The sequence below is a fragment of the Aulostomus chinensis genome, chromosome 8 (genome assembly GCF_037954235.1).
Source record: "Aulostomus chinensis isolate RoL2024-O1b breed Wild chromosome 8, RoL_Achi_v1.0, whole genome shotgun sequence".
Taxonomy (NCBI): Eukaryota; Metazoa; Chordata; class Actinopteri; order Syngnathiformes; family Aulostomidae; genus Aulostomus; species Aulostomus chinensis.
Window position 1 is genome coordinate 14,245,219 of NC_141327.1, and position 14,296 is coordinate 14,259,514.

Sequence of the window (14,296 nt, forward strand, 5' to 3'; positions counted from 1 at the left end):
TGATGTAACACTGATTTACCCCAGAATTACACTGTGTTGTCTTCACATGGCGCACATCAACAACAGTGTGTGTTCACAAGGGCCACCAAGTTTCCCGTTAAGTTCCTCTGAGTTCACCGAGCTAAGCTCTCCACGTGCCCTCTGGAGCATCCAATCTGTCAAATGTCAGGCGAGTTCTCTTAATCTTTTTCCTCCTCTACATCCTATCAAGTTCCTTATTGACTAAGTACGTGACACATGGTAAGATTATAAAAGGCGGAGGCATGTTTTTTTTTGTTGAAGATGGTGTGCAACTTGCTGAGAGGAGGGAGTGGAGGCAAGCCAGCCACGATGCACTGGGAATACCAATGACATGACTTCTGGGAGTCAGGCACCATAAATCCCACTTTTACAAAGTTCAGTTGTTCTCTGAGCCACACAGAGACAGTGGGTGTGTTGCACTAATACAACAGAGAGCAACAATCAAAGGTGCTGAGAATGCAACACATTATGAATGATAAGAACACACTCAAATGGTCGATGTTTTCACGGCCCCAGCGTTCTGATGTCACTTCTCAAATCTGCTTCTTACTTTGTATTTTCTTAGTCTTTTATTTGTTACGGTCCGAAACAAAACGCAGCGCCAGCGTCTCTCAAACAGTAAAAAAAAGAAAAGAAAAAAGAAGTAAAAACATTCACAAATCTATAAACAAGGTTTGGCATGAATGACGTTCAGTCATAAAGCGTCAAATATAATAAAGAAACCGACCACGTGGTCAAGAAATTGGAACAATGTGAAATTTTAATGAGATTTTATGACTTCTTTGAAGCGTATTAAGGAAACATGTTTTTAAATCAGTAACTATCAAACTGGGGGAAAAGTTCAACTACTTGGATTCACTTACTGCTAAATGTTTTTCTGAATTCTTTCAAGACTTTACATGTGAGAAAATGGACGCAAACCTTGTCTTCAGCTCACACCAGATGACCCTACCCACAAAAAAATGAGGTCAGCTCTATTTGCGTTTCATCTTCTAAGGTAAACACAAACCTTGAACCATGAGTTTCACCCTCTTCCCTCCTTCCTTTCCTTTGAAAGCCTAATAATTCATAACTGCCTTGCAAAAAAAAAAAAAAAACAACCCAGAAAAACATGAAGAATATTATATAAGCATAAAGGAAGTGGCGTGACAGACATTTCTCCAGGATGACAAATGAAGGTCACAAGTTTGAAATCTTGGTTCAGAGTAATGATCCCACCTGAGTGTAAACTGTCCTGAAATAACAGTTAATGTATTGTACTTTTTAATCATGTGGGTGACATTTATTTTCTGAAAGATTACATGTTTGTGACCAGCCCAGTTTTGCAGCTAACAGAAGAAGAGAGGAGACGCCGGTGCCCTGGTGGCCAACTCCTTGCAGTGACAGAAGCGCTGGCACCAACACAAGTGGCGTCAGCTGCATCTCAACTCTGATTCACAGAGGACAAAAAAAAAAAAACGGACTAGAAGGATTTTTAAGTAAATTTTCTCTTGGCAAGGAGCCGTTGGCTTCTCCGTACGATGAGTCAGACACTACTAAGAAGTGGAAATTACAGTAAGAAAAAGGCAGCAGAGTGGAAGCAGTGGCAGTAAATCAGCAGCATTTAGATCATTGGCCAGTGCTCATCAACCCGGCAACCCGCAGGCTGCATCCAAACCCCAGACAGGGGCTTGATTCAAGCTCCTACTTTGCCTTCCAGCAAGATTTCCTGTTCAAAAAGCCAGTAATGAGAGGGAGAATATGATTGCCGTTGGAACAAATGGCTGGAGAAACTCACTGGATGACATTGAAGTATTGATGATAAAATGAAATAGGCATACTTTTCTGTCACATAACAGTCCCAATGTTGTTATTAAGTGTATATTCATATATATATATATATATATATATATATATATATATATATATATATATATAGAGAGAGAGAGAGAGAGAGAGAGAGAGAGAGAGAGAGAGAGAGAGAGGGAAGAGAAGATGCAAAATCTATATTACACACGTGAATTTTGATACACTAAATAAAGACAGAAAACCAGTGTTCTGCAGGCTAAAGCCATTTACCGCTTCTCGATGCGACTGACTGACCTTCTCTGGCTACTCAAGGCTTTGTACACTTCATATCAAGCCAGTTACATTGCAATGCGTTAATCTGGAATTGGAACACAGACTGTTCATTTGGCAGACGTGTGCAGGATTTAAAACTGACATTTAACACTGTGTCTGCCTACAGTGGGTATCCTAGAATAGCTGGAAAAAGAGGGAAACATATAACAATATTTATAGTGAAACATGAGAATAAAAATCACTGTAAACAATTTTTTTTAAAAGCTAACAAACAGGTTCAACAGCAGTCTTGTTGCAGGGCGAAAGACTTGTTGTAACTATGGACTAATAGAGTTTTGTCTTGAATATTCAAAAATCGCTCACCATCTATCAACTTTCAGTGCACTGAGTGTGTTATAGGACTATATTGGCACGCATCACAACACATCACGATACAGTTTTATTAGGATATATTGCATTACTGTATGATACCATATGTATATTAAAATAATAATCTATTGAAAATTTCCAATGAGAATTTAACAGACAACCCGCGGTGTACCACCTGAGTGGTCTAATAATATGTCAAATATATCAGTTTTTGATAAGCGAAGAAGCAACCAACAATCCTTTTTATTCCACTTTTGGAACGACACCTGCTCCATCGTGAAGGACCAGAGACCCAATTAGCCACGATGGCTAAGCTGGCACATTTTGGTCTATTAATGTGCACTGTCCCTTTAATTAAACCACATTTAGAATTGAGTAAATGTTAGCCTACGCTAGCTCTTCTTGCTGAGGGGATGAAGTCTTGTCACCTTTTGTCACAGTTTGTGCTACAGAGTACTGAAGCTATGTGATGATGTAAGCAGGCACAGACCTAGGTACAGGCCAGCAGGGGAGTGGACAGGAGGACAATGGTGCTGCAGAATGGTGCAAGCCATCCGGGCCAAGGGTGAATACGTCCTTACAGTATATTTTGGAATCTTTCCCAAGAGTATTAGCACCTTAAATATGTCTATATGATGTTAAACATTATATATGCTGCCTCTCATCCACACATTGGCTGCACATCTTGTGTCGATTACCGGCGGCTGCACCATCCAGAACCTTTTAAAGAAGGATTTTGGCTTTTACTGTACAGAACTGCTACACCTCCAGAAAAAGGTAAAAAAGGGTAAAATCAGGCTCCTGTGATCTGCCCACACCTGTATTCACTCTGACCTGCACACACCTACACTGCTCCTACGTACATATATAACACACTGCACTAACTGCACACGGAGCAGGTCACTTAACCAACAGCAGAAACACGTTTGGACCAGAGGTCACGAGGAGGAATTACTGAACAGGTTAAACCAGAGAGAGGGTAAGTGTCATCAGACACACACACACACACACACACACACACACACACACACACACACACACACACACACACACACACACACACACATATGTAGCGAGGGTGCATTGCACACAAATTCGCACAGAGTAATGAGGATACATATGGACTACAATGCCCTCTTCCAAGTGAGAATTCATACTGTGAACACTTGCACACAGTCAATGAACAATAGGGTTGCTGAGACAAACAGGAGGGTGTCTTGCTCAGCACCGATGGACAAAACAGAGCTATGTGTTCACAGGAAGGAGGGGCGGAGCCCAAGGTTGGTGGGCTACGTCTGAATTCACCAGAGGAACAAAAAAAAACATTGTGTCTCTCCCTCCCTGCCTCCCCCTACACTGTCATGTTGCCACAATTGACAAAGACACAAATTCTCCCAAGTCATGTTTCTGCATACATAGGAGTGGCAAATTATTTCTTTTTACCATTTGACACGTTTTGCTACATTTATCCATCTGTGTTTCAGTATGGGGCCTATTGGTGTTAATGTCTATTTATCTTATTACATCATAAAGTTTAGATGAATTTGATTCAGTTTTATTTGTACTATAGGGCAGGTTTGGATCATACCCAAGATCCAGAGACTGGCAGGGAATAAACCTTAAGTAGAACCAGGCTCAGGCTGAGCTTCCATCTCCCTCGACTGGTTGGACTGGAGACTAGTCTTGTTTGCCAAGCTGCTGCAGTTGTAAAGTCTCAAAAAAAAAACAACAAAAAAAACCCCATTAAACTGTCTGTAACCAGGAGAGGAATGAGAACAATAAGAACATTCTTAAGTGGGGTTTAGAGGGTAAACGTAACTACGCAATCACTTGTGGTCTGGGGTCGAGATGAAATGAAACATGTAAACTGATCTTCTAACAAACAGAATACGGCTTTATTTCCAAATGTGCTTTGAGAAAACGAATTTCTGTGAAACCATTTGAGCTCTGTGTTTGTGTGTGTGTGTGTGTGTGTGTGTGTGTGTGTGTGTGTGTGTGTGTGTGTGTGTGTGTGTGTGTGCACGCCTAATGGAACAGAATGTACAGAAACAATAAACAGCCTGGAGAATACAAAGAAGCTGACCACTCTCCAGGCACCAGACCAGATGTCAGCGTGACACCTCTCCTCTTAAGTTTCATTCAAACCAACTTCAGTGGAACCACGGGGAAGAAAGGAGAGTTGTTCTATGGATAACACAATGTTCTAGTAAACCACAGCAACTTCAAAGCAAGTCTAGAAAGAGCAGAGGAACTGACATACAAAATATTAATTACTTATCAATTATTATTTACTCGGGCGGCACGGCTCAGAGGTAGAATAGCCATCTAGCAATCGAAGGGTCACTGGTTCGATCCTCACTCTATCCTTGAGCAAGATACTGAGCCCCTATTGGTCCTCATGAGTAAGCTGCCATCTTGCATCTTGCATGGCAGCCTCCATCATAAGAGTGTGTGTGAATGGAACACTGAAAAGAGCTTTGAGTGCCGCTAAGGTAGGAAGGCGCTACATATAAAAATGAGTCCATTTACAGTGGTTTCATGTTTAACCAGTCAGACACTACAGCTGAACTACAGCTGCAGGATTCTTTGTCAGTCTAATTCAAACCGTCTGATTTCAACTATGAACATGCTTTATATTTTGTGACAGAACAGATTACCATGGAGATTCACACCAACTCTCTCTATCTGATGAAATTCCTTCCGATCAGGTCAGTCTCCTCCTACTGGGGGGGGTTACATGTATCTTTATATCATAAGTTACTTCATTTTTGCTCACCAGATGATGAGGAAACATTACAGTAAATATAAATACAATATGATTTATGAGCTTTTTTCCAAAAGTTATGCAAATACAGAAAGATATTACTTTGTCGATGTTCGTAAAAAAGGTTAAAATCATTTCTTTTTTTTTAAACAGATAATGTTGACGTGGTTTAATATTGGCTATCTGCCAAATCACCTGTAACATATTGGCAGATTAGATATCGATAAAAGATGTCATATATTTTTATACTGATTGGGCTACAATTTTAATTATTTTAGGAATATTCAGGTCCATGTAAACTAGATTACATACCGTGTATGTGTACGTGATACATGTGAAAATGATGTATGGTGTCTTCCTGCCAGCCCTCCACCTTCTCACTGTTTAAGCTGTGTAACACATGGTTGTCTGCACCATGTCTACAGCTTCTAATGTAATCTGTGATACAATCTAGTCTGAGTGGGCTGCTACAGCAGTTCTGTACGCTCACACACACACACACACACACACACACACACACACACACACACACACACACACTCACACATGAACCAACACATGAAAACGACAACGCGTGTTTTTCATGTCAGCAGCAGGCTGTCAAGCGTCTCAGTCTCACTGGTGAGAATGATGGTTTCATGCGCTTATTCAGAAATACAAATGCATGTGAAGCTATGGGCTTCTTTAACAAGGTAAATCCCACTGAGATTAAGACTCTCCGGTAAATTGAAAGACAGATCCCTTTTAAAAGAATGCAGATTCATTGCACTTCAGCGTTGGCATCAATCCTCTAACCTGGAAGCCGGATAAACTCCAAATGACTGCAGTCGAGTTATGTTACACACAAACAAGTGAGAAATATACTCATATTTTTACAATCTTCTGAGTCTATTCACTTTAATCCTGAATTATGGTGGAAGTTTGTGGCAGTTTAGGGAAAGTAAATTTGGACTGGAATGTTTCTAAAGCAAAAAAAACCCCAAAGCTGCATGAAGAGGGTCAGTTGTGGAGAGACGGCTCATCCTGCAGGATATTAGAAGTTCTTGAATCTGTTAGCGACCAGATGTGCCTGAAGGTCAGAGAGAAAGGCACTGAGGATTTATTGGAATTTTGTTTTTCTTTGTTTTTTTTGAGGGGGGGGGGATTCAATTTGACTTAAACTTTAACTTGAAAATCAGGTGTGTAACTTCTATTGTAATTTATTTTTATCCATAGTTATTCTCCATTTTGTGACACAAAAATAACAGTTTGAGCATCTTTTACCATTTCATCACACTTTCTTGGAATGAGCACAAATTCAATAACACAGACTTGAAATTATTAAATTTACCTTCTTCCACATCAACAGATAAAAATCAACCACTGCCATCAGTGAATGCCATCTTATTTGCTGACAAGCCAATGGCAGTCAATAAAGATCTGACACTGATATATGGCTGATACTTCACTGGATCCCTGCAGGAAATGCAAGGTCTTAGGGCTCCCAATCCTGATGAAGTATTAGTACGCAATTAGACCACTTCAATATGTTCTGATCGAAGCTCAGCTGTGTTCTGCTATCATATGTAAGCACCTGGCCAGAAAAACAAAGGCCAAAAGCCTACATTTTAAATAACTGGAAAGGAATTGAAAGAAAATCCCAAAAAAGTGTGTGACCTGATGCAGCCAGAGGAAAAGGTGAGAGCCAAACATCTGGAAAGATCTCAGACTTTTAGGATATGTGCACCACTAACGTGTTTTTAGGATGTTTGTGTGGTGTTAAGCATGCATCTAGGTGTTGCACCCAGTCTAAGCTCCTCGTTCCTGCTGGTGATAAGTAAATAAGTCTGAGAATAAGTGGACTCCCAGGGTAGCGCTGACCCCCCGTTAGCCTGCTAATTGAATGATTCTGTGTATCTGCTGTCACTGTTGTTGCAGCTGATGCGCTAATCCATCATCATCACAGCCGGAGGATTTACAACATGCCTTAAAATAAAAGGCAAAAACGACTCCTCCTATACAAAAATACACTCTTGTACTGTTTCTATTAATAAGCTGGTGCAGCCATACAGCAGAAATAGTTTGGCTGATATGCAGAGAGCTAAAAGTTCATATAAAACTTTTTAAGTTAAAGCTTGTTTGAGTTGTATCATTATTTATAGAGGTATACTAAAGAAATGTATAAATATATCTATCTATCTGTATCTATCTATATATCTATCTATCTGTATCTATCTATATATCTATATCTATATCTATATGTGTGTGTGTGTGTGTGTGTGTGTGTGTGTGTGTGTGTGTGTGTGTGTACTCTTTACATGAGTGCATCATCTTGGCTTTAACATAATAAAATACTTAGGGTCAGTGTTCCGCCCCGAGGCGATACTGTGGCATCCTATGACATTTTGGAGAGCAGAAAATTCCCTAACTGACAACTCACATTAGTGTCAAACAACCAGAGTTCAATGTTTCTTCTTTAACCTTCTATTTTTATTTATTAATTTATTGAGGTCACAAATTATACATGAAATAACCTCAGGGTAATTACAGTAGTGGTTCAGCTATTGTGCGGTAACATGAGTCAACATCAATCGTAACATAGCTTCACACCGCACTTTTTTTTGTGCTTGGATAATGTGCACGCAAAGGATGAGTAAGCAAAAAAAAATGCAGCGGAAAGGGACCCCTGGTGGTGTATATGTCATTGTTCTTGTGAAGAGTGTGTGTGTGTTGACATAAACATTCATTTTTTTAATAACGCTTCTACCGGCCAGAATAATCAGGATCGATTAACAAATTCAAACAAAGTGGTTTGTAAATAATGAGAAGTGTCTGTGGAATATTGCATCACCATTTATTGCATAGTAAATGCTAAAGTCTTTAGGCTAAATACCAATTAACTGCAATTACAAGTCATTTTCCCTCCTTTCCCCTTGAAATGACAGCCAGTCAGTCGGCAGCCTTTCACTGAACCACGGTTATAAGGTCCTCCAACGTCTACCGAGAGTGAGAACTGAGTGGGCCTGCAGCTAATTATATTTATGAACAATTAACTGGCTAATTATTCAGTCTGTTAAATGCTTGTTTTGTCTGTCTGAAAGTTAAATTTCTCCCACATACGCCGAATGAAAAACAGACAAATGTCACAAATGACACTGGAACCAAATAACATGATCGCTTAAATAAATAATAATTAGTACATAAAATCAAAATGGTTGCTATTTCCTTTTGATCATCTCATTCTAATTAAAGATCTAATTATAAATAACCCTTTATATCTCAACCTGATCTCATCCGGGAGAGACCAGGTGTGTCTTTGAACCCAGACGTATCTGTAATTAAAATGTCTGCAATAATGGTACGAGGGAGGGAGGGAGGGAGGAGCACACGCTGGTATTAAAAAGGTGCTGCTCCTGATGAAAAACTCTGCAACGGTGATGTGAAGATCATGTAGAACAGCGTTCTACTGATTAATGGAAGGAAAGAGACTGCTGTAACTTCTCTAACGGGTTCTGTCTTTGTGTGGTTGTAATGAGAAGAAGATTCGTATATCCAATTTTTAATTTGCTTCTCAGACAAAACTCAGTTCCATCTCTGGTTCGTCGTGACTGTTTAAAACAGAGTAACCCACGCAGAACACACACACACACACACACACACACACATATACACACACACACCACACCAATGCGGGACTACATATTTGGTTTCGGGATTGCCTTCCAAGTGTGTCATAACTGTGAACTGTTTCTAATAGGAGAATCTATAGCAGGAGGAGCTTTATCGACCTGTGCATCATCTTGCAGCGTACTGAGACCAGCCGCGTGATCGCAACGAGGCAGCAATAAGTGCGGGGGGGGGGGGGGGTCAGTTCAGTTCAAAGCAGCAGGGAATTGAGAGTGAAATTGGTGGGAATCTGTGTTGAAATTGAGCACCGGTCCCAGAACGCAGACTTCATTAAGCACAGAGTGGGTCCAGAAACACCACAACTGGCTTTTCCCTTAAGTGAGTGCAAACAGAGAGGGAGGCCTACCTGTGACCTGCAGCTTCTCCCCGCTGACCTCACACTTGAGGTACAGTCGCCCCCTCCGTTCAGTGTAGTCGGTTCCACACAGGCTGGGAACGTTCATAACACACTGCTTATGGACGTTCATATCGCAGGCTGCAGGGAATCAGACACAGATAAAGAAGATGTTTTCATATTTGATTTTTAAAAATTCACATACATACCGAAGCTGCCATACATTTCCTGACAAACACACCCATAACTGCATCTGCTGTTTTCATATAAAGATGAGCCATGGCCATTACAGACTGAATATATTGACAGATTTTTTTTTTTCCCACTGATATAAAGTTGGTCTTGACACATCGTGCAAAACGCGACTTCCTTGTTCATCGCCGCAGCACATGAGAAGTGAAATATGACTGAAGATGACATGTTTTGAAAGGCAAGTGATATGCGCTGCTGGAGTTCAGTCATGGTTGAGAACAAAGCTGCAGTGCATCTGGGAGCGCGTTAGAGACGTTAACAGTTCAGCGCAGAGCAGGAATGGAGCAAAGTGCATGCACTGAAGTCATGTGATTGAGAGGTTCTTGTGATTTACTTGTGGATTTTCATTGTTATCATGTGTTGTCAGCATAGATCTTATAGTACATTCATGAGGCACTGAAACGCTCCGCCAGAGTGTGTGTGTGTGTGTGTGTGTGTGTGTGTGTGTGTGTGTGTGTGTGTGTGTGTGTGTGTCTGTGTGTCTGTGTGGCGGTGGTGGTGGGGGGGGGGGGGGGGCAGACTAATTTAGGAAACACTCCATGGGTCACATTCGATGGTAAGAACTGACGACCTGTCAGGTGGTATTTCAGTTGGAGGACTTGCTGTTGTGGGGTTCGTCTTTATATATTTATTTATTTTTGCCGGGACGTTTTCACTGAGAAATCCATGTCGAAACGTGCCCATACATATTAATTCAATAAATTATGTGTCAAAATAATGGCGAAATATGTGGTTTAATGCCACATAAACAAGTATCAGAGTACATCAATATCAACCAAAAGATTGTTTTAAGTCAATCTTAACCAGATATACGTTCATATGCAAGTGTTTGTGCATCAAATTGACTTTTCCAGGTATTTCATGACTGCAGATGAATTCTTACAGCTGGGACGCGACAAGCATGTCTGCAGTTTGCCTTCAGATATTTCTCCCTTCCACTCAACTGCTATTTAAAAGTGTCACGTGTTGGGATGTACAGGTATTTCTTTTGTTTTCATCCGGAATCAGCATCCGCCCCAAAAACCCAGCGTGGGTCAGGCTCTCGTTGTCAGAACGTGTGATGTAGATTTCTCTTCTATCTTAAAAAAAAAAAGCAATTTGTGCAAACTCCTTTTGGCTTCATGTTCCGAGGCAGTAAGCTGCTTTAAGGATGTCTTCTTGATTTACTGCACCTATACGAGAACATGATTTAATTTTCCTTCCATGTATTGTAAATATGTGACTCAATATTAAATCTTTGTTGTTGTTTTTTTTTTTCTGGAAGCTGCATAAGCGAGGATAACAAGGTTGTGACCCAGATTCGTTCACGTGACTGTGCATGAGCCAGCTGATCCATCCCCCCCCCCCCCCCCCGCAGTTATGGATTGGAAGCAGCTACCAATAGTTACATCATTTTTTTATTTCCTGGGTTAGAAATATGTATTTTCATTTCATCTTTATAAGCCTTACCTGTAAGAATCCTTATCAGTGCTTAAAAATACTTGAGTGTCATCTTATTGAGCTGCGATTAGAGGTGAAACGGATCTGCCACAATAATTTGCAGCACCGTCCCGAGCTCTATTTATGTACAGCCTGGAGCGGTGCTTGTGTTCTTCAGCGGGTCGGGGGATAGTGTATTTAGCAGTTAATTGAGACATTCAGATTTTTAATCCCCCTCTCATAAGATTAAAGGAAAGGAGAGAAAGGAAGAGATATTAATAAACACTCCGACAAGCGTTGATAGCGGGCCCATCCAAGGTGCACGGAACAAAGCTGAAAATAGACAATGTGGGATTTTAATGAGTGTAAGTGGGGAAATGTGTAGGGTAGGTCTAGATATTCACTGAAGAGGAACAATAGCCTTCTTCTCCACAGACTGCTGCAGATCCAGGCTCTGATAGAGAACATGATGGCTTGGTATTAACATCCTTTACTTGTTGAGCATAACCTCACTTTATTTGCATGCATTTATTCTAGAAAACCTACCAATAACACTGTCGATAACCTCAAATAAAATATGCTAAAATATGCGTTTTTCCTACGTACAGTTTAAAGGTATTATGTTCACTTTGCACAAAAAACATGCATCTGTTTCTTACTTTGACCCTTTTGTACAGAACTTTGGCCGTGTTCAATATGATTTCTTCATTGTAATTTTATAACATATTTCCTTTAAAAAAAAAAAACGAAAAACAAGTGCACTTTTTCAATTTCAATCTCCATCTTTCAGTTAGTCGCTGCAGAATGATATCAAGTATACTCACAGTCGCACTTCATGCCCTGGTGGATGAGGCCGTACAGCAGAGAGCCACAGTGGTCACAGAAGGTGGGACTCCCATAGGTGTGGATCTTAAATTTATGCTTTGTTCGGGGATCCTAGAGGAAACCAAGACAGAGCGAAAATAGTTGAAAAAAATTCATTTTTGTGTTCATTCAAAGCAGAGGGAAAAGAAAAAAAAATTCATGCGAGCATTGGAAAATAGGGGAAAAAAAAGGTATTCATGATTATTTTTGCAAGATATTGAGATCATATCTCCTTAACAAAATATCTTATTGAGTTTGGAAACATTGTGCTTTTTTTTTTTTGTCATCAGACTACCTGTAACCCATGTTTTTTCAAACAACTCCTGTACTCGTGGAGGTCCCTCCAGGCTTCCCTGCCTGACTTACCGAACCCTGGACCCAACGCCTCAGCCAGGCATGTTCCCTCTATCATTCTGGTCAGCTCAACCCCACCATCCATCTTCTGATTCAGCGCAATTCCGCCATCCACCATCATCCTTACTCCGTTTATTCCCAACAATAAACTTCATTCAAATATCATTTCTTTGCTCACACAGCAGATTCCCATTTGAACTAAAACCTCTAGAACCTCTGTAAAATAGTTAAGGTTAAAAAAAAATAGATTGTATTATTAAGAGATGAAAAAAGAAAGAATATGTTCAAAATTCAGGTTTTAGATTAATGAAGAATGATGGTACCTGGCGGTGTTGTTAACTGTATTGCAAAACAGCAGATGAAGCAAGATACCTAATGCTCTATTCTGTTTTAAGTGTATGTGTCACTCCTGACCACAATCCCCAAATTTGCCATCCTTTTCCACCTTTTCAAGCCCATGCAGCAGCCATTTTTATCAGGTACTCATCACCAGAAACTGGGCAAACCTCCATGATAAATTTGGATACTGGAACAAAGGAACATGGAGCATAAAGAGCAATAATAATTATTTACTGACAACACAAACAGATGGGGGATGATAGAGCTGCTGAGACAAATTCATTCGGGGGACTTTAAGTTTCACTGGCATGGTTCAATAAAACCCTGCTATGCAGTAACATATGAAAGGGTTTCTTTTCAGAAGCGGCACCATTAGTTTGACTTTAACTGGAGAAACCACAATATGGCTTAAAATAAACTTGTGTCCACTCCAGCAGCCAATTAAGCCCCCAAAATGAAACTTTCATTCATTTTAAGCTTCTTCATAAGCAGTTATCAGTTGGTTTTAACTTTTCATTTGCTGAGCAAATGTTAGGCATGACGCATAAAAAGGGTATCTCATGTTACTGCCACGACTATCATATATCATATCTGGGTACAACTGAAGGTGACTGCAGCTTATATGATACAGACCAGGGTCCCAGTGACGTGCATTCATTCATTCATGTGCACTCAACCTGCAGCTTATGAAGCACTCTGCTGGAGTGCAACTGGGCCGCTGCCACTTTTCCAAAGCACCCTTTCAGAGTGCTTTCCTGCTCTTCCTCCGATTGTTCTGTAGTGTAAACCTCATTCAGACGGAGAACACCTCCAAGTGGATTTGCATTGAGACCATCATCTGCATCGGTTGCACACAACACCTGTTAAACAGGATTTTTCACTCTCTCACCGAGCAAAAAAATGATTCGCTGCTAATAATAACGCGTCAGTATCCTGGGAAATTTAACGGCAAATGAGCGAAAAGACAAATGACCAGTAAGAGAAACAGCATGTGATTTATCTCAGTCAGAGCTGACAGTACATCGCAGGGGAGGCGCCGCGCTGATCAATGCTGCTATTTGCCATTTCAGGCACTCCAGATGAATGCAACAGAGACTCGTTCTTCTCCTCACATCTGCCTCCAAATCTGCCTTTTCCCCTTCCAGTCAGTCTACCCAGGATTTATGCCCTTTGGAAGACTAAGATAAATGCTTTTGTTTATGTTTTTGTTTTATTGTCTACTTCAGCAAGACGTTAAAAACCGCCACTAAGGACAAATATGTAGATATGTGGTGAATATCACCTTGAATTAATTTCATCAACTCAAAAGCTCACATCGATGACGTGATGACACACAACAAAATCTGGCAAATGCAGTTTTTGTCAACGCAAGCATCAGTATCAAGGACAGACGTGTATTCAGCACGCCTCGCCTATTATGTGAGCCGAAAACACAGGTGCCATCAATAGTGCTGCTCAGAATGCCGCTCTTGAATAGGGCTCCATGTTGAAGAAATAGCTATTATTTCTGACTGATATCGCAACTTGAGGGAATGTCATTATCATCATTATTCTTTGTCTTCATTTCAAAAAACCTTTGTTATTTGGCGTGATTTTTTTTTTGTGTGTGGATCCGTATCAAAGACAGATGGGTTTTTTTTTCAATCCGCGGCACCTAATGAGGGGACATACCACAATATTTAACTCAAAATGATATTCGGACACACACAAACAAATATTAAAACCTCCTTCAAATTTGCAGTAACAGAATTGTGATTCGACTGAATTTCAGTCCATCCCTATTTTTGAACTAAAAGGAGTACATGCATGGTTTTGAACCCTTTTAGGGAAAGATTCAAATGTGTTTTTCTCCA

The 14,296-nt window shown here is 40.4% G+C and overlaps 1 protein-coding gene across 1 annotated transcript in view; it reads right to left on the reverse strand.

Annotated features, from left to right (window-relative positions):
- prkcaa (protein kinase C, alpha, a) overlaps nucleotides 1–14,296 on the reverse strand; it is a 149,460-nt gene that overhangs the window by 56,805 nt on the left and 78,359 nt on the right. The window contains exons 4-5 of the mRNA XM_086211090.1: nucleotides 11,711–11,822; nucleotides 9,228–9,356 (exon numbers count right to left, since the gene is read on the reverse strand). Coding sequence (XP_086067216.1) covers nucleotides 9,228–9,356; nucleotides 11,711–11,822 — 241 coding nt within the window. The remainder of the gene's footprint in view (nucleotides 1–9,227; nucleotides 9,357–11,710; nucleotides 11,823–14,296) is intronic.